The sequence below is a fragment of the Nansenia antarctica genome, assembly GCF_963989245.1.
Source record: "Nansenia antarctica genome assembly, chromosome: 3".
Classification (NCBI taxonomy): Eukaryota; Metazoa; Chordata; class Actinopteri; order Argentiniformes; family Microstomatidae; genus Nansenia; species Nansenia antarctica.
The window spans coordinates 86,235,851-86,256,253 of record NC_137688.1 but is presented as its reverse complement, the minus strand read 5'-3'; the positions used below and the strand labels follow the sequence as shown (position 1 = coordinate 86,256,253).

The 20,403-nt window shown below is 48.7% G+C and overlaps 1 protein-coding gene and 1 pseudogene across 2 annotated transcripts; both read right to left on the bottom strand.

Moving 5' to 3' along the window:
• Positions 1-621: 621 nt before the first annotated feature.
• On the bottom strand, positions 622-2,485 carry LOC308154547 (kelch-like protein 24; annotated as a pseudogene). The gene has a single exon. The product of its transcript is annotated as a kelch-like protein 24 (transcript).
• A 4,350-nt stretch (positions 2,486-6,835) lies between these two features.
• On the bottom strand, positions 6,836-19,130 carry LOC308154546 (cytoskeleton-associated protein 2-like; the record flags this gene model as incomplete). The annotated part of the gene is made up of 3 exons (XM_080527691.1): positions 6,836-6,919; positions 7,318-7,971; positions 18,744-19,130. 3 exons carry the CDS (start codon positions 19,128-19,130, stop codon positions 6,836-6,838), a joined length of 1,125 nt encoding a protein of 374 aa, XP_080383817.1.
• Positions 19,131-20,403: the final 1,273 nt, after the last annotated feature.

The window sequence follows — 20,403 nt, the reverse complement described above, 5'->3', positions numbered from 1 at the left end:
TGAGCAGCGGTTGAGATGTTTAAGCTCCAGGCTTTTCTTCTTTTGTGTTTGTACACGTATATATTAATTCTTTATCATAAATGTCCATTGAGTTGACAGTGTTCACTGCCAAAGAGTGACATTTAGAAAAAAAGAAAGAAAAAGAAAAAAGAAAAGGAAAAAAAAAAGCGTTAAAAAAGAGATTCTAGAATCTTTAAAACTTTTTGTGTGGTAAAAATACAGTATATTCCCAATGATTAAGCACCACGTTCAAATATTTGGGATCTCATTCCTTTGCTGTTGAAATTAACTTTTCCAAAATATTGATATTTACAGTATTCCAAGTCTGTACAGGCAGTGTTATTAACCATTAAAATGAACCATATAACAGGCAGCAATTTATACAAATAAATACAAATCACATACAAAATATGGTACAAAAATATACTACAATATATATATATATATATATATATATATAAATATATATCCTCTCTCCGTGGCACAGAATGGCTGCCCTGTTCCACTGGTTAGATGGAGAGATATGGGGCCATTTTGGTTGTAGTTTGGCAGAGATGCACAAAGCACTCGTAAAGATGGCACCCTGGAGCTGCTGTCTTCTTCTTCTTCTTCTTCTCTGTCTCACTCCCAGTCCAGCTCGGGCCCGGTGGCGGTGTCGGGGAGGCTGGGTCCTCCGTGGGTGTCCTTCCTCAGCTGGAGGGAGATGCAGCTCAGCCAGCTCCGGCTGGTGGGCATCTCCCCCACGATCTCCCAGCTGTCCGTCTCCTCGCAGTACCTCTCGATGGTGTCGTGGTACCTGTCCCAGCCCTCCTCCCCTCCCAGGACGTAGATCTTGCTGTCCACCACGGCCACGCCCGGGCGGTAGCGCCTCTCCCTCATGGGGGCGCACATGGTCCACTGGTTGCTCTTGGGGTCGTAACACTCCACCTTGTCAGTGTTCTCTGTGGACGCGTGCCAGCCGCCTATGACGTATATCTTTCCCCTCAGGGTGCAGGCTGCGGAGCCCGAGCGAGCGATCTGCATGGGGGCCACCTCTGTCCATGCGGATGTTTTAGGGTTGTACACCTGGGCCAGGTCTGTACCGTCGCCATCCTCCAGGACAGCGCCACCAGTGACGTAGAGCAGGCCGTCCAGGGCCACCACGGCAGGGCTGGTGACGGCCATCTTGACTGACTCCATGAACTGCCAGGTGTTGGTGTGGGGGTTGTAGCACTCCACTGAGTCCAGCCGCGACCGCCCCTCCCACCCCCCCACCGCAAACACATACCCGTCCAGCATCACCAGACCCAGCTCCGAGCGGGCCACGTTCATGGGCGCCATCTCCAGCCAGGAGTCGAAGCAGGGGTCGTACCGCCACGTCTCCCTGCTGGCCGAGCTGTCAGGGAACTCCCCCCCCGCCAGGTACAGAGTAGGACCAGAGACCACCAGGCCGTGCTTGCTGACAGCGAAGGGCAGGCAGGCCAGGCTCTTCCACTGGCTGGTCAGAGGGTTGAAGCGCTCCACGCTGCGCAAGACCACCTTGTCATCCTCCCCCCCCACCGTCACGATCACCTCCGCTGTCCCTGTGGACCTGCGGGGCCGGGCCTGGGAGCAGTACAGCTCCCCGCGGCGGTCCTGCAGCAGCAGGTAGTCCTTGGCGTCGGAGATGAGCCTCTGGCAGCGCAGGGACCCCCGGACCACCTCCAGGGACTCGATGACGTCGTGGATGTAGTACGGACTGATCAGGGGCAGCCGGATGTGCTCTAGAACCTTCTCAAAGCTCTGCCGGCGGGTGGCGCTCTTGTCCAGCCACAACATGGCCGCCTCGAACACCGTCTCCTCCTTGGACACGTTCAGGTGGTCGCTGCCGATGATCTCCGTCAGCTTGTCCGCACACAGAGACAGGAACTCTTCCTGTAGACAGACAGTGTTAAAGTGCAGCAGGATGTAGTCCATGCTGCATTTCTCCAGCTCCCTGCAGGAGTGCGCCTCGGCGAAGCAGTGGATCCCCACGCAGTTCATCTCGTCCATCTGGCGCTCCATGGACCTGCAGCATGCCTCCCGCACCGCCAGCACGTCCAGGAGGTTGGCCGCCGTCAGCAGCGCCTGGACGTTGGCCTTGGAGATGACCACCTCGGCGGTGTAGGCGTAGCTGACCAGCATGCCGATCATCTGGGGCTCCACCCCGTTGATGGCCACGCGCTCCTGCCCGGGACTCCATCCATGTGGAGAACATGGCCTGGAAGTAGGAGCTGAAGGAGGCCAGTACGATGCGGTGGCAGGAGAACTCCTGTCCTCCGCAGCACAGCGTGACGTCACAGAAGGCATTGTTGAGGCGGAGGCTGTTGAGGCCCTCCAGGACCTTGTTCGGGTGCCGGGCTTCCACGAACACGTACTCCTCCTCGCTGTCCAGGGACGCCGCGGAGAGCTTGTGGGTCTCGTTGAGGGCCGGCGAGAAGGGCAGGGGGAAGGTGGCCGATAGGTTAACAGCAATGATCTCAGCCATCCTCTTACTTCAGTCGAGGGCAGATCCAACGATTGTGAGTTGAATTGAGACCCTTAAGGTGTTCCGTTGAAACAGTTCTCCGTCAAATGTCCCTAACGCTGTATGCCCATCCAAACTAGCTGTTGGATCCATGACAGATAGAAAAAAAAATCCAACAAATATACACAAAATAGAAAGTCACAAATATGCACACATATACAGTCACACACTACTCAATAATTCAAATGTCAATATCCTCAGATGACCCTTTAAAAAATGTATACCAGTGCCCAATCTTATTTAAAAAAAAACACACGGCAGAGTAACCAACTTGGAGCAAAGGTGAGCACGTTAGCCGCCCACGGTGATCGAGACGACATCGATGGCAGTTGAATCCAGAAGGTCACGGCACCAATGTAACCCGTGTGTGTTACGCCTGCGTTGTGTTCTGGTGGTGTGTGGGGCAATAACGAGGCCGGAGGCAGAACTGGGTCTCTGGTTCACTTTAGTGGAGCTGTGTGACATACAGAACATACACACAATGTATCAGGTAGGCTTACATCAGTCTGGTTAGTTTAGTTAGGTTTGCTTTTGAGTCTGCAGAGAAGGGATTTAAAAAAGATCTCCAAACTCCAAAATTAGCCATTTCACTAAAAAGGTGGGCTGGTGTGGACTGTGAACACTGGCCTATCTCGTGAGGGGGTCAATGCCTTATCAAGGTAGCTCTAGTAGGCCTGGCAGGTGGAAGGCATCAGATCTGCATGATGGTCTGGTCATTCAGTCTCCTGTAGCAGCACAAGGGTCCTGTTTATACACCATGGTGTTTTCTCTTCTGGTGTGTTCTTAGAGCAGACGACGTTCTGAAGCTTTCATCACAGTCAACACAGAAGTAAGGCTTTTCTCCTGTAAGGATTCTCTGATGGGTTTTGAGACTTTGAGAGAGGGAAAAACTCTTACCACATTCTAAGCACAGGTGGGGGTTCTCTCCAGTGTGCACCCGCATATGTACACATAGATTGCTAGAAGTACTGAAACATTTTCCACATTCAGAACAGTTAAACGGTTTCTCTCCAGTGTGAATTCTCATATGTTTTGTTAATGCTCCGGATGAAACAAAACGTTTACCACAGTCAACACAGCAGTAAGGCTTGTCTCCTGTATGGCTCCTCTGATGGGTTTTGAGACTTTGAGATTGGGAAAAACTCTTCCCACATTCTAAGCACAGGTGGGGTTTCTCTCCAGTGTGCACCTTCACAGTATATAGACCGCTAGAAGAACCTTTATATTCCTTCAACAGTAAAACCATTTAAAATGGTGCCAAAAATATCCGCTGCCGCCGAGTCGGTAGTGGCAGAGGACGTGGTGGGGGAACCCTGGCTGACCCCACTGGTGACGGACTCAGAGGACTCAGATTATTCATATTTCCGTTGGTAAACGGTAACTCCGTTGGTAAACGGTACCTCGGTTTGTAACCGGTAAATGTCACGTCGGCGTGTCTGAAAGCAGGATCATTATGATACCTGTGGCGCAAATTTTGGTTATGCTTACGTCTGAAAGCAGGATCATTATGATACCTGTGGCGCAAAGTTTGTTTTTGCTTCTGTCTAAACCTTTCAAATAAACATGTAAAAAAATAAATAATGATAATATTATTATGCCATTCTGAAAGGCTAAATTAATTTTAAAAAAGGCTGAGCAGGTTTACAAAATAACTAATTAGACGCTTTACAGTAATTCCCCAACTGACCAGGAAAAGTACCTAGATTTGTCGCTGGTCGCTTTTGACTAGTTAAGTCGCCAGATATAGCGACAAAGTCACCAAGTTGGCAACACTGGGAATGAAGGTTGGACCTCCTCCGTGGCGAGGGCCGAGAAGACTTCATCCACCAGATCGAACGACGTCCCCAGGGGGCTACACCAATAGGGAGGGAGTTAATGCTTATGCTGTTCCGAGGGAGACTGGCCCTGGTCTGGGTCTCTGTCACAAGAGAGGACAAACTGACTCCTGCAGTTTAACATGGCATGGGCACCATCATCTCAGACACTTCTGAGCTCTTGACCAAAGTCCTTGAGCTAACTGTACCGGTACAAAAATGTCTCCCTGATTTCACAACAGTTTCTGATTCAGGATCTCCCAGACCATTCTTCTCCTGAAGTAGGGCATGTGTTTTTGTGTGAATGTGGTGGTGCCTCGTACCCCTCCTCTGCCTCGACCGCCTCCTCCACCACCTCCTCTACCACAAGCTCTGGGGGCTGCTTTACGAGGCCCCCTCCTTCCAACGGGGTTCGCCTCCCCCACCCCATAATACTGGGGTGGTCCGCGTATGCGCCCATGATAACCTCCTTATTATCATACCTCTAACCACCTTATTATCATACCTCTAACCACCTTATTATCATACCTCTAACCTCCTTATTATCATACCTCTAAGAACACTCTCATCCCATGATGAGATCATGAGCCCATCCTCAGAGAACACTGCCCCATACATCTGCTGAGGTCTGGGGATTCCAAATACCTTTGGGGATTTGGGGCATTTGTCTGCCAATGCTATGCTCATGTTTTCATTTGCTTGGTCTTCGCTGACATTCTGAGCCCAGAACGTGATGGCATCCACAACGTGGGTAACGCCAACAAGCTCCATGTTCTCGCTATCCATGTCGGATTGGTCCATGAGTTTATACGTCAATTGACTGAAGTACGAAAAATCTAAATCACAACATAAGGCCACCATGGGACCATCCCCCTGGGGACCCCTCTCCTTCTCCTGGGGACCCCTCTCCTTCTCCTGGGGACCCCTCTCCTGGACCCACTCGGCTGCCAGGCTGGAGGGGTTGTGGAAGGGCTGTGCGAACACGGGGCTCTCGCGGTTCCCCCCTGGGAGGCTGGGGTGCAGGTAGGAGGTGACCCGGGGCCCGTCTCAGTCTCGGAGGTCGTTGTCCTGGTAGTGACACAGGCGGCTCCGCCCGTTGAGTGGGACTACCCTGCTGCATGGCAGGGACTTGGGGTGGTGAAAAGGGGAAATGGGGGGGTATCAATGGGAGGGGTATCAATGGGGGACATAGGCAGTGAATCTGGGGAATTGGGTTCAGGGGTACTGGGGCTCCTGCCCACTGCTGTTCTAAGGCCCGTTCTCCTTGGCCTGTGCGTGTCATTAGTGTCCCTGTCTCTCCGGGAGTGTGTCGGTGGCTCAGGATACTGAGGGGGAAGAGAGTCCCCTCTGTATGGGGCTAACCTGTCTCTGTGAAGTACCACCCGTCTTCCCCTGGGTGGTAGCTGGACCCTGTACACTACCTCCCCCACCCTCTCCAGTACCTTACAGGGCCCCCCCCAGTGACAGTCCAACTTAGGGCATCGGCCCCTCTTTCTCCGTGGACTATACACCCACACCAGGTCCCCAGCCTGGAAGTGCTTTCCTTTGGCCCTCACGTCATAATTCCTCCTCTGTCTCATACCCGCTTTCTCCAGCTGATTGCGAGCAAAGCTGTGAGCTGACTCCATCCTGTCTTGGAGTCTTCTGGCGTACTCCCGTCCCGGGGGAACAGTCGGAGTGTCCGGGGATTTGCCAAAAGCCATCTCTGCCGGCGTCCGTAGTTCTCTCCCCAACATGAGCAGGGCAGGTGTGCAGGAGGTGGAGTCCTGCACAGCAGATCTGTAGGCCATGAGGACGAGGGGAATATGCATGTCCCAGTCACGCTGGTGTTCTGCGGTGAGGATGGCGAGCTGCTGTGCTAAGGTCCTATTGAACCTTTCCACGAGTCCATCGCTCTGGGGATGTAAGGGTGTGGTCCGGGTCTTGTGCATGCCCAGACGCTCACACATAGCAGCTTTTGCTGTTTAGGGTCCAGTCTGACGTGTCCAGTTTTTTGCCCTTGTCCTTACTTTCCTGCTGCAGATATTGCAGCAATATCCTGCAGGCTTCATCATTGTTTCCTCCCATGGAATCAAAATATGTGACACACTTGACACACAGAATTCATTATTATAAGATTTAGCTTTGTGGCAAGATCAGTTGGCCTAAGTTAACCTACAGACTCACGTGATCTCTTGCACACCCTAGCCTACCTGCACATTGTTTCTCTGTCCAATTGGCAGGGACAGGGATATTGTTTCTCTCTGCGTATTCAAATGCCAGTTCACAGCACTTAACTGGAGCAAGGCCATGGAACTGGTCAGCTAGTTGTTTCAAGTGTTTGGCAAGCTCCTCCTCCATCTCATCTGTGAAAATTCTCTTTGCCTCAGCTACTGCACCCCAGGCTACTGATTTAACTTCCCCTTTCTCTTTTTTCTTTATGAATCTTTGTAGGGTTGTCTTGTCAATATTTCTATCCCTTCCAGCTTTTCTTAAGGACTTCTTTCCTTGCATGACCTCAGCGGCTGCACTCTCCATCTCTTCGAGGGTTGTTTGGCCCCAGGTTGTCTTCCTGGTGTACTTTCTTGGCATGATGTCTTTTCTACAATGTTTATGACATTAAAAATCAAACATATGTTATGTAATATTACACTAAAATATGTTTAAGACTAAACTTAACTTGTGCTTCATGGTGGTCACAGTGTCTCACTTTACACCACAGCATTTGTCTTACTTTACCCCACAGCCACCTTTTTAGAAAAAACAACATCTCTTAGCAATTCAGGCTAATCTGAATTAGCATCAATCACATGGTGTTGGAAGTTCATCATTTACACAAACGTGCATGCCACTCAAATAATGCTGTTTAGGAGCCACACACACAATCAATCACATACAGTTTGCTCTCATTTCATATAAACTCCTCAAAAAAAGTTTGGAAAACGTTATTTCGGTCGATTATTCTTTATTATTATTTGGCACATTTTTTTGGGCTGCTACCCACACGTTTAGCTGTGCTGCAACTGCTGATAGGGTAGGCCTTTTCAGTGTCTTTCCCTTGGATGCCAGCCACTCAGCCAACTTAGCTCTTCTCTCTTCAGCAGTTTCCATGGAAACCCTGTACTGGCTTAGGGTGCTGGTTGTAGGTGGCTTCCGGACCTTCTTGTCTGTTGCAATTGGCACCTTGGGTTTGCTGCTTTGTGACTGATCTTTTCCCTTGGAAACCTTTCTGGAACCTGTGTGAGCAATGGCTCCTGGAGCAGTTCTGGCAGGAGCAACCACAGAGCGCAAGCCTGTGGGACGGCTGGCGGTAGGGCACTTTGAGACTGGAGGATGCCCATCACACACAGACTTGGGTCTTTGAGGATGAAATTGAGGTGGCTTATATGAAGCACGACCAGGCAAGTCAGCAATGGATTTGGACCGTACCGTTCCAAGCTTACGGTTCTCAACTTTTGGCGCTGATGTCTTTGTGACTGGTTTGTTTTCTACCCCTTCCTCGAGGCTACTAGGCTTCCTGAAGGAACTTATTTTGGACTGGACAACTTTGCCCTTGTAGGTACCAGGGACAGGTTTAGGTGGCATGGAAGCGGGCGGCTTTGGAGCCACTGAAACAAGCTTTGTCTGTTTAACAGCCTGTTTGGTGAGGAAGACCTGGCTGAGAGTTTTGATGTTGCATACAAGATATCTTTAAGGACAATGTTTGTAACTTCAAGTATTTTCAACACAACAAAAGTAAACAGTTAAACAATATGAAGTGCTTTTAAAGTAGTACTGAAAAAGTAAGACATACATTTCTTGGACAAATCCAACTTTAGCTCCTAAACATTCATTCATTCATTCATTCATTCATTCATTCATTCATCTATCCATCCATACACTCCTTCCTAACACTCATCCATCCATGCATGCATTCATTCATCCAGCCAACCCAGTCATCTAACCATCCTAGCCATTAAACCAGTGATTGTATCTTAAAAGCAGAAGCGTTTCAAACTTCTGGTCAGAGAGCCTGTTCCTCTTTGGAGTGAAGACGAGCTTCCCCAGGCTAAACAGTCTCTTTATGGCGGCGTTAAACACGGCGATGTTATTCGCCGCTGCCGCCGCCTGCGCACCGAGATGGGGCGGCGAGGGCGGGGAGCTCGTGAGCCTCTACCTGCCGCTCGCTCTCATCAGAGCTTTCTGATTCTGACACCGGCACCGACCACTCAGCTGGGTGAGGGCGGCGTGATGTCAGGGCCGGCTGAGCGGGCGGGACCATCCCTACTTAGGGAGGTGCCTGCCCAGAACGTTTTTATTACCGACCCCTCCGCCAGTGAAACTGGGCCACGCTGCCGTGGGGGGCCGTAGCGGGCCCTCCCAGTGGTCAGCGGCGGGGGCTGGGGATGCCGAGTGGGGCATGGCTCCGTCGTTTAGAGGTAGAGCCAGTGCCGCATCACGCCGAAACCTCCGTTTCGCAGTCGTTGACGGTCTATTCGTCACCACGGCGGAAGAAGAAGAGGTGGAGCTTGCTCAGAAGCTCCGCCTCCGCTGCAGACAGACCGTTGGGTCGGTCTGTGGTGATCTTCGCAATCGCGGCGTTAAACACGGCGATGTTATTCGCCGCTGCCGCCGCCTGCGCACCGAAATGGGGCGGCGAGGGCGGGGAGCACGTGCTCTACCTGCCGCTCGCTCTCATCAGAGCTTTCTGATTCTGACACCGGCACCGACCACTCAGCTGGTGAGGGCGGCGTGGTGTCAGGGCCGGCTGAGCGGGCTGGACCATCCCTACTTGGGGAGGTGCCTGCCCAGAACACCGTTCTTGCTTGTCCTCCGCTGCTAGAAATCGCAGCGGCAGGTGTCCCGGAGGAACTTCTTCGTGGTCGGCGGCGGACGATCCATCGCTGAAGGGAAAAAACTCCTCCGCTGAAAAGTGTCCTCCGCTGCTTGGAAGTCGCAGCGGCAGGCGTCCCGGAGGAACTTCTCCATAGGCGGCGGACGATCCATCTTGAAGGGAAAAGTCTGGCGGGTCCTCCAGTCTTAGTAGTCGTCCTTCTCAGTCTTCAGATATAAACCCGTGCTGAACTTTTTGGGAGAATGATGGAGCGAAGTACGCCCCTTTATATAGCACCCCAGGCGGGCGCAGGCATTGAAAAATTCAGTCATTGGCTACTTTAGGTAGCGGGTAAACCAATAGGAGCAGAGCTCCCCTATGGGGCGGAGCTCCACGATATAGAACCAGGTAACAGTAACAGATACCAGTGTCTACCACAGGCATATGTGGAGGTATAACTCAAGAAAGTTATCTTTTTTTGCCGGTGGCATCCTGAAAGGAAAAACTTAAAAACATACAGTACATACTGATACATACATACCAGTGGAGGCTGGTGACTTCCAGAATTGAGGAGGCCAATTGTTTTCCGCTTGCTCGCTTCACTCGCGATGGAATGTTCCCTGTTCTTCTTATCTGTCTTTGTGCTGGACAAAGGCACACTATTTGGAGTGTAAGCTACAATCAGAAAGTTCTGATTGATGGAATTCATTGTGCAGAGCTTAGCCTATGTGCCTGCCTGAAGAAATGACATTGCTGTAAGTCTATGAGCCTGCCTGATAATTAAGTTGAGAAATGACATTTGGATGTAATATAAATGCCCAGTGAACATGTGTAAAAGGCAGGAATTTGATAATTATGTGGTTAAAAAACAATTTAGTTTAGCCTACATTTTTCATTCTTCTTCTTCTACAGCTTCAACATGTAATCATCAATTTAATCAAGTTTAGCATATAAAAAAGATAAGTAACAGTTTCTTTATCAAATGTAGTTTTATTCAATATATTTAATATAAATAAATAAAAATGTTTAATGTTGTGAGGACAGTACTGGTTCCAGCTGGCTTCATCTGCTGAGAAACACAGACATGCAATGGAGTGGTATTACTACTGAGAACTAGTGGTGTAACACTGGTAGAGACATCTGATTAGTTCAACTCACCACTGGTTTAGCTGAGGGGCGGCATACTCTCTCCAGGACTCCATTTGATATGGAAGAATATTACATTGACTTGTAATAAAACGAAATCGACTACATTAAAAATAAAACTGTTCAATAAATCCTAAATGTTGTCTACCTATTCGATGTATAAATCGCGCCAGAATCTCGCCGATTTCCGAGGTCATTTTAAGCAAAAGTATTTGGCCAAATGAGCTATTATTTTCAGGGATAATAGCCATGGGTGTTCTAGACGTGTCCTGTAAAGGACAAGTTGATAGGACACTCGTAGACACTATGGAGTGTTTCTTTGACTGAAGTGACTGGCGAATTCTCAAAATGGCTTCATGTGATTGGACGAACAAAATGTCAATCATTCAGCCCTGGACTCATTTCTAATATTTATCCTGCAGAACAGCACTCATACGCGTGTGGCGGAAAAAGGTACTACAACGGAGGAGAGGCCTCCTGTTCCCACCCATTTTCAGTGATGGGCCAATCACATATTGCCATGAAAAAAATTGCATTACATTGACTTCTATGAGAAACCACTTTCCGACAGGAGGCCTGGACTTTTCGACAGGAGGCCTGGCCTCCTTCAATAGAAACGGATAGGGATTCTGGCCTGTAGGTGCTTTACAATTGCAATATTGGGTTTTAGCCATGGAAAATATTTATGAACAAAACGGAAATAATATTAATAAATAATATTAATATAAAACAATTTAAAATATTTTTTTTGTTAAAAAAAAAAAAAATATATATATATATATAATTATTGCTTTTTAAAATCTCTCTCTCTTCTCTCAAATTATTGGGGAGGCCAGGCCTCCTCCACCTCTATGGAGGAGCCTCCACTGATACATACCCAAGAACGTGTCGTTGTAAGGCGATCAACTTCTCCAGAATTGAGTTAATTGAGTCGTCAAGCGAGTTCGTTTAATCTCAACGAGACGTCCTTGATATAACTTCTTAAGATAAAATGATCCAATCAAATATTAGGCACCACTACTGAACTGTTCTTTAAGAGAATATTTATTCAAGCACATCAGCAAGCAATAATAGTTCATTTCCATGGAAAAGCGGAATGGCCTTTGCGGCATTTGCAGCGTCCTACGGATTTCGTCATGTCACAAGCAGCCCGAAATATCCTCAAAGTAATGGGGAAGCAGAACGGGCTGTCAAGACAGTAAAAGGTCTTCTGAAGAAGGCAGCCGACCCATACCGCGCTCTGCTGGCGTACAGAGCCACCCCGTTGCATAACGGATACAGTCCAGCTCAACTTCTGATGGGGAGGAGACTCCGCACGACGGTGCCTGGGTCATTTTTTAAATACGGTGCCTTTTGGACTTCATAACTTGTGAAAAATAAATGATTGATTTACCTATATGTTAATGTTCTATTATATAAAGGACATATCTAACTTGCTGAAAAACATAGTGGTCGAGCTCAGGCACCTAAATTGTATTATATTTAGATATATTAACAACATGTGTCACATGGAATATGTCCACCCTGTTATGGACATAGACATAATTGTTTCATTGTGTTTTCAGTGCGTGATTGCTATTAAAATACCTTTTTTATAGGAATTGTATGTCCCTCACTCTAATCACATTTTTTTTTTTACAATGAAATTATTTTTAACAGCATATATTGAGAAAAACAAGTGCACATTATGAGAAAGGGACATATTCTTCTACTTTCTTTCTTAATTAACAGGTTTAGTTTGCAACAGACTAGACCAGAGGCGGATTTAGAATAGTAGGAGATCCGGGGCTTAGCCCAGAGGGAGAGTATAATGTGATTTTTTTTGCCTTCAACCTTCAACTTACCACCACCTTAAAGCGGACAAAAGGCTGTATTACAAAATAGACAGTAAACACACACACACACACACACGTCAGTCACCATCATTTATATTTGTATAGAATTACAGAATTGATGGGCTGAGGCTAGTTATGTTACAGTATGTATATCAGGGCAGACTCTGGGCTCACCACTTATATTGTATTGATTGTCTTGTCCTGTGTTATATGACGATATATTACATGTATTGTTGGCCTGTGTATAGTACTGTGAAATCAAATCCCCCCTGGGACATTAAACAAACTTAGTTAGTTAGCGTTACATCTTAGGATAGATTTGAGTCATGTTCTGTATACATACATACTACCATAAGGGCATACTTAATGTGGTTACTTCATGTTTACTAGCTGTAACATTAACGTTACATCATTCTTTTTCACTTGTTACTCAGTCAACCAGAGTGCAGATATCAAAGACTATCAGCCTGTTATTCACTTTATTTGTATAAGTATTATCCTTTGTTTGATTTCTTACCATGTACCGTAACAGTACCTTGCTATGTTTCATTTTCATTATAAACATAACGTTATGTTATGATAGCCAGCTAGCATTAGCAAACTGGAAAAGTAGTGTCAGTGAGTCAGTCACCTTTCTAATAAGATTCACAAACCTGAAACATCATCTATGTCATCACTGCTGGTGATGTCATTGTTGTCAGCTGCTGATACTGCTGCTGCAACAGTTCTTGGCGCTTGTTTTGTTGAAAAAAACTTTGGGATATCCATTCCTTACAAAGTCAGGCACTGATTGAGATCACGTCTTCTTCAGGGCAGGGCAGGCTACGCAGTACGCAGGCTAATGTCGCGCAGCTGCTGCCTCTCTGTTGGACTCCGGTACTGCACGAGAGTTTTTTTTAAAAAAATTTTTAAGTAAAACATTCGGGGCTTTTCAGAAAACATCCGGGGCTTGAGCCCAAGTAGCCACCCCCTAGCGCCGAAGTTGACACATATATGAATTTGTTTTGGCATTTACAGAAGGTGCATTTATGCTTTTTTCACATATACACATGAACAAAACAAGTACAAATACAAATGCAAAAACAGGACAACACAGGACAGACAGTGCATGGATAGTGCTGTATATAGTGCAGTGCAGAGTTATTCAAGGTCCAGTGCATGTTCAGTCCTGGGGGCGGGGGGGAGGGGGAAGCCAGAGTCATTTAGCAGCCTGGCGGCTGAGGGGAAGAAACTGAGCCTGTGGCGGGCCTTTAATGTCTTAGGCAGCCGCAACCTTCTTCCAGAGGGAAGCAGGGTGAGGAGGCCGTGGTCGGGGTGGAAGGGGTCGGCCATGGTCTTCCTTGCCCTCCTCAGAGCCCTGGTGTCATGCAGGGAGTTGAGGGAGGGCAAGGGACAGCCGATCACCCTCTCTGCTGAACGTATCACCAGCTGCAACTTGGCCTTGTCCTTGGTCGTTGCAGCAGGGAACCAGGTGATGATGGAGTGGGTGAGGATGGACTCTATGATGGCCGTGTAAAACTGGACCATCATGGACCTCGGCAGCCTGAATTTCCTCAGCTGCCGGAGGAAGAACATCCTCTTCTGGGCCTTCTTCGTGAGGGCCTCGGTGTTCCGCTCCCACTTAAGGTCCCGGGAGATGGTCATGCCTAGAAAGCGGCATGACTCCACGGAGGCCACCGGTGTACCTCCCAGCGTGATGGGAGGGGGCAGGGCTGCTTTCCTACGGAAGTCCACCACCATCTCCACTGTTATGTAGCCTGGTCCAACCAGTGCTTTTACATTCATCATCGAGGTACGGCTTACCCTTATTTTAGACATAGCTGAGTCAATCGATTTCATTTTGTGATTAAGTCATTTATTCGTTTTGCATAGTTATCGGTGAAGTAGGTTTCAAAGTCTGCGTCTCCTTTTTTACGCGTTAGCCGCTTGAAACTCAAACTGGGAGTTTGAATTTCTGTACAGCCTCCTCAGCCCAGTGGGCCTCCAGCGCAGCGACCGCTTTGTCCACCTTGGAGCGCAGGAACTGTGGAGACTCCAGCATGCGGAGCAGGTCAGAGTTGTCCATCTCCAGCAGCATGTCAGTGACCTTGGGAGCGATGCTGGGGTGCATGCTGTGGATAGATGAGAAGAGACGCTCACCTGGAGGGAGGGGGAGAATAAATATCAGTAACAGTAATTATACTAACCTAATGGGGGATTCATTGAAACAAACAAATAGACTCGCCTATCATTTGCTTCAGGTCCTCATGGGGAACGACAGCCTCCTCAGCCCAGTGGGCCTCCAGCGCAGCGACCGCTTCGTCCACCTTGGAGCGCAGGAACTGTGGAGACTCCAGCATGCCGAGCAGGTCAGAGTTGTCCATCTCTAGCAGCATGTCAGTGACCTTGGGAGCGATGCTGGGGTGCATGATGTGGATAAATGAGAAGAGACGCTCACCTGGAGGGAGGGGGAGAATAAATATCAGTAACAGTAATTATACTAACCTAATGGGGGATTCATTGAAACAAACAAATAGACTCGCCTATCATTTGCTTCAGGTCCTCATGGGGAACGACAGCCTCCTCAGCCCAGTGGGCCTTCAGCGCAGCGACCGCTTCGTCCACCTTGGAGCGCAGGAACTGTGGAGACTCCAGCATGCCGAGCAGGTCAGAGTTGTCCATCTCCAGCAGCATGTCAGTGACCTTGGGAGCGATGCTGGGGTGCATGCTGTGGATAGATGAGAAGAGACGCTCACCTGGAGGGAGGGGGAGAATAAATATCAGTAACAGTAATTATACTAACCTAATGGGGGATTCATTGAAACAAACAAATAGACTCGCCTATCATTTGCTTCAGGTCCTCATGGGGAACGACAGCCTCCTCAGCCCAGTGGGCCTTCAGCGCAGCGACCGCTTCGTCCACCTTGGAGCGCAGGAACTGTGGAGACTCCAGCATGCCGAGCAGGTCAGAGTTGTCCATCTCCAGCAGCATGTCAGTGACCTTGGGAGCGATGCTGGGGTGCATGCTGTGGATAGATGAGAAGAGACGCTCACCTGGAGGGAGGGGGAGAATAAATATCAGTAACAGTAATTATACTAACCTAATGGGGGATTCATTGAAACAAACAAATAGACTCGCCTATCATTTGCTTCATTGAAACAAACAAATAGATTTGCTTCAGGTCCTCATGGGGAACGGCAGCCAAAATGTCAGTCATAAGAGAGTCAGTCCGAAGCTCCTGGTCATGGATAGCAGGCTGCTGCATGGGGATCTGTGGCTGGGGAGCCATGTGCTGCAGGAGGTGTACACCAGCTGTGTACTTGTTACGGGGCACAGTGTGCATCCGTGCTGTAGCTGCGTCTGCACTGGCAGGGTGCTTTCTCAAGGCCTGGGTAGCTGAGAGGGAAGATAATCATAATCAAAGGGATATTTATGGCAAATGTTTGGATAGTGCTCTTTGGGGCAGGATTACTTCACTAAATATACTGACCCGCGCGCTGAGAGGTCATCATAGGGGGAACCAGGGAGGGCGTGGCCTTCATAGCGTTGAAGGTCTTAGGCCTGGTAGCCGACGGACACATGGCGTTGGTGGGCGTGTTCTGGAAGTTCTGAGGAGGTGTGTCTAGGAGATGAGTGGGTCTCGGCTGAGCCAGCTGGTTGGTGAAGTCCGGTGCAGCACAGTTCTGGGCCTGTGGAATGGCCGCCATGAAGAACCCAGGTGGGGGAGCAACCTGGTAGGGGTTGATGCCTGGGTTGGGAACGGCGCAGCCGCTGGCCGTACTCTGCACGTGCTGGTTGGTTGCGCGAGCCTGGCGCTCCTCCTTGCCCTGGGCCAGGGCCACGTACAGGGGCTTGGTGGCCACGATGCGGCCGTTCATCTCGGTCACGGCCTTGGTGGCGTCCTCGGGGGAGGAGAAGCACACGAAGCCGAATCCCTTGCTGCGTCCGCCCTCCGTCATCACCTTTGCGCTGGTGATTGTTCCGAAGTGGGAGAACTCTTTGTGCAGCTGCTTGTCGTCCAAACAATCGTGCAAGTTCTTGACATAAAGATTGACACCCTGGTAGAGAGAAACTGTGTTTTACTAAGATGTTTTTCATGCCTCAAATACATCAACAATGCTTACCAAGATTATGAGCTTTCTTTTTTTTTATTTTTTTTTTGAAAACTGTTTTTATTTTGGGTTTTCAATTTTATACAGAGGGCACAAACAAAACAATACAACGACAAGGACAATATTAAACATACACAGCAAGAACCCCAGAGCTGATTGAAACCCCCACAGAACCCAGACAGGACCACTGGAACTGTGAAGACTCCGTGGAAGCCCAATCAACCCCCCCCCCGCTGCACATACAGTAAACAGTCACAGTACATACACTAGGGGTTTGGAGAAAATGAAAAATAAATAAAAGCAATAATAAATTAAAAAACAAACAAAACATGTCGCTCAGATATATTTATAATAGAATTAAGGTATGGACGTAGATATCATTACATTATTGTCGTCTAGCATAGGCCTTCATCCAAAGCGACCCACCCAAAACCCCACCAAACCAGTACCCTGGGGTCAGATAATGCATACATTTGCCAAGCAAGAATCCTTAGGGGAAACCTTGCAGTAAGGAAGATGACAAGGCAGGTCCAATATATTTTAAGTAGGGGTCCCAAGTTTGGTAGAAACTGTCCGTCTTGGAGTGTAACATGCAAGTGATATATTCATTGGGAATGCAGTCCATTATGATATTATGCCAAGATTTTTTGGAGGGGGGAGCTTCCTTTATCCAGTATAGCAGAATGTTTTTCCTTGCGGAAAATGTTAAGAGGTTGAACAACCTTTGGTGTTTGGCATTCGAGATCTGGCGATCCGGAGTGCCAAGAATGAGACACCTAGGGTCCAATCCCACCGAGACATTGAAAATAATTGAGAGTTCATTAACAACATTAGTCCAGTAGCTTTGGATTTTTGGACAAGACCAGAAATAATTAAAGATATTACCAACATTGGATTTACATTTGCAGCAGATTGGTGAGGAGTTGCTGTCCATTTTATTTTTGAGTGCAGGTGTTACATGAATACGGTGTAAGATTTTATATTGTGTGGACTTAGTACGATTACAGACTGAGATCTTTTTGGCGTAGGTCCAAACTTCTTTCCACTCCGCCTCATTAAAAGTGACCCCTAGATCTTTTTCCCAAGCCAGTTTGATGGCCAGGGAATTTTGGGGAGATATCGAAGCAAGAGCTTTGTAAAATGCGCTGATGCGTCTGATGGGTTGTTGAGATAGCATCTCTTCCAAAACAGAGATAGAATTATTAGTCATTAGAGTGGTGTCCTTAATAATAAACCGGGTGATTTGTAAGTATTTAAATTGATCAGATTTTTGAAGGTGAAAAAAGTGTTGAAGTTGTGTAAAGGAGAATAAAGAGATATTGTCGAACAGATCTACCAATGTTGTTATACCTTTCTATGAGCTTTCTGATACAGTATATGTTTGTTCATGTACACACACACCTGGTATCTGGTCCTGTGGCCCTGATTTATCTGCTCAAACTGGCGCTTCAGCACAGTCTGGCGCTCTCCTCTCTTCTGGGCACGGCCCACGTAGACCCGCCTCCCATTTAGCTCCTCGCCGTTCATCTCATCAACGGCCCTCTTGGCATCCTCATGCCTTTCGAAGTCGACAAATCCAAAACCCATGGATTTACCAGCGTCATCGGTCATGACACGGACACTCAGGACTGGTCCAAATCTTTCAAACCTCTCCTGAAGGCGTCGGTCGTCCATATCCTCTCCGAAGTTCTTGACGTACACGTTGGTGAACTCTCCGTCTCCGGCCCTGGATCCGAGTTCAGCCTCTCGTTCTTTGCGCGATTGGAAGTGTCCGACGAACACCTTTCTGCCGTTCAATAACGTGCCGTTGAGTCTCTTAAAGTGAATTATGATAAGAATTACTCAAAGTTTTGTGTAATCAACCCATTCCATATCTTTATGTAACTATAAATATACACTTGCTATTTGGTAATTTAATTAAACTATGAGATAAAAAATACCAACATAACAGGGTGGACAGAGGTCTAACAGGGTGGACACAGTAGCATAACAGGGTGGACAAAACAAACAAGTTCCAAAACCCCAATGTGATTTAATGAATTTTATTAATTCTTACATGAATAAAATTGGTTTATAATGGACCAAGGAAGAACTGGAAGAACACAAAAAGGAAAATAACTGTGTTTGTGTGTGTGTGTGTGTGTGTGTGTGTGTGTGTGTGTATGAGTGTATTTCATATATCACAATGAGATACAGTCTGTACATTTTGGGGGATCCCACCAACAAGCAACACTGCACACTGGTGTACTGTACACCACTGTTGGATCTGCTGTCATCGAGGCCATGCGTACCTAAGCAAACAGACACAGACAGATGATCTGCTGTCATCGAGGCCATGCGTACCTCAGCAAACAGACACAGACAGATATGGACACAGAATGCAGTCGGCAGCCGATACACCTTTAGGAAATGCAGAGAGGTTAGCCTACAGAGAGGTTAGCCTACAGAGAGGTTAGTCTACAGAGAGATTAGCCTACAGCGAGGTTAGCCTACAGCAGGGTTAGCCTACAGAGAGGTTAGCCTATAGAGAGGTCCCCGACCTCTGGAGGAAGGAATTTGAGCTGGTTGTTGGCCAGCCTCAGGTGCCGTAGAGACCTCAGTCTGCCGATCTCAGGACAGATGACCTGCAGAGCGTTGTCACTCAGGTCCAATGACTGGAGCTTGGCCAGGTTTCCTACAGCTTCAGGAATGATGGCTATGTTTTTGGAGTGTAGATACAGCTCAATCAAGTTTGGGAGCTTCTGTGCAAGATTGTCAGGCAGAGTTGTGAGTGAGTTCATCTCCATGTAGAGCCTTTCCAAGAACTGCAGTCCCTCATCCTTCAGGAGTTCTACAGGGAAGTTGTTGAGGTTCCTGTAGTTAAGGAACAGGTTCTTGTGGCGTTCCTGTTTGGCCATACATATCGTCTCATCGAGTTCTGAGGCCATTTCTATGGAGAAGCCCCTTACCAAGGGGGGTTTCTCTGTCACTCTGCCTTCTATACCATTGTTGCCCCCTGTAGGTGCTGAGGTGATGACAGGTGCGTGTGTCCATGTCTTTGATGAAGTCGTGGGTCATTCTCTCCAGCTCCTCCACTTCCCTCATGGAGAGAGGCACCCCCCCGCCGGGGATACGGAACGGGCCAGAGGGTGAGGGCTTTGATGACGGGGGAGATTTCATTGGCTGGCTGAAAGAAGAGGGTGGTGATGTCATCGCCTTGGGCTGAGGAGGGGCCACAGGAGTAGGAGGGGCCACAGGAGCAGGAGGGGGTGGGTTCACATTCTCCGGTCTGCCAATGGGAGAAGAGCCCTTTGTGTGATTGAAGGCTGGGGGAGCCACTGTGGTGGTTGGAGGGGCGAGGGGAGGAGGAGGGGGGGGGGGGGGGGGGGGGGTAGGTGGCAGCGGAAGGTTTAGGGGCGACGCCAAACGGAGCAGGGGTGTGGTTCTGGTTCTGGTTCTGCTTCGGTGCCACGGTGGGCGCCGTGGTGACCGCTCGGACCCCGAAACTGGTCCCACTTGGACTGACGGGGGGGAGACCGCCCTTAGGGGCCACGGCCGGGCCCTTAGCGGGCTGCTGCGCGACAAGGGCCGGAGCGGATGCTGCAGGGTTGTGGTTGGCCTGTCGGTTTGTGGCTCTGGCTTTGAGCTCCTCTGCCCGGGGGGGGGGGGGGAGGGCTTGTCTCCCAACTCTGGGGGTGGGAGGAAGGAGAGGGCGGGCTTTGGGGCGGTGGGGGGAGGGCCAGGGGGCTTGGGGGCAGGTGCTGCCGAGTGCTGATTGGGTAACTGAATGAATGACGATCATGGACGGTTGGAAGGTTTGAACATTAACATGCGGCTCGCGAGTCCTTCTCCTGGACGGTTGGAAGGTTTGAACATCTTTGAACTTCTCATGGACGGTTGGAAGGTTTGAACATGAACATGCGGCTCGCAAGTCCTTCTCCTGATATTTGCTTTGTATGCTCGGCCGTCTCTACCATGGATGTGCTCCGGTAGTGGGTTCTAGTCGCCCGCACTCTGCCACCATATGTGGTGACCACCACGTAGGACCAGGTATGATGAGCACAACAAGGTAGGAACAGACACCGACGACAGGGAGCAGTTTAGCCTTGACGGCACATTTACTAAAGAATAAGCAATACAGGGAAAATAAAAATCCAACTCAGGTCTCTGCCGGGCCCTTTAAGGGTCCAGGGAATATAAGTCACAAAAGGCCTCTGTGCC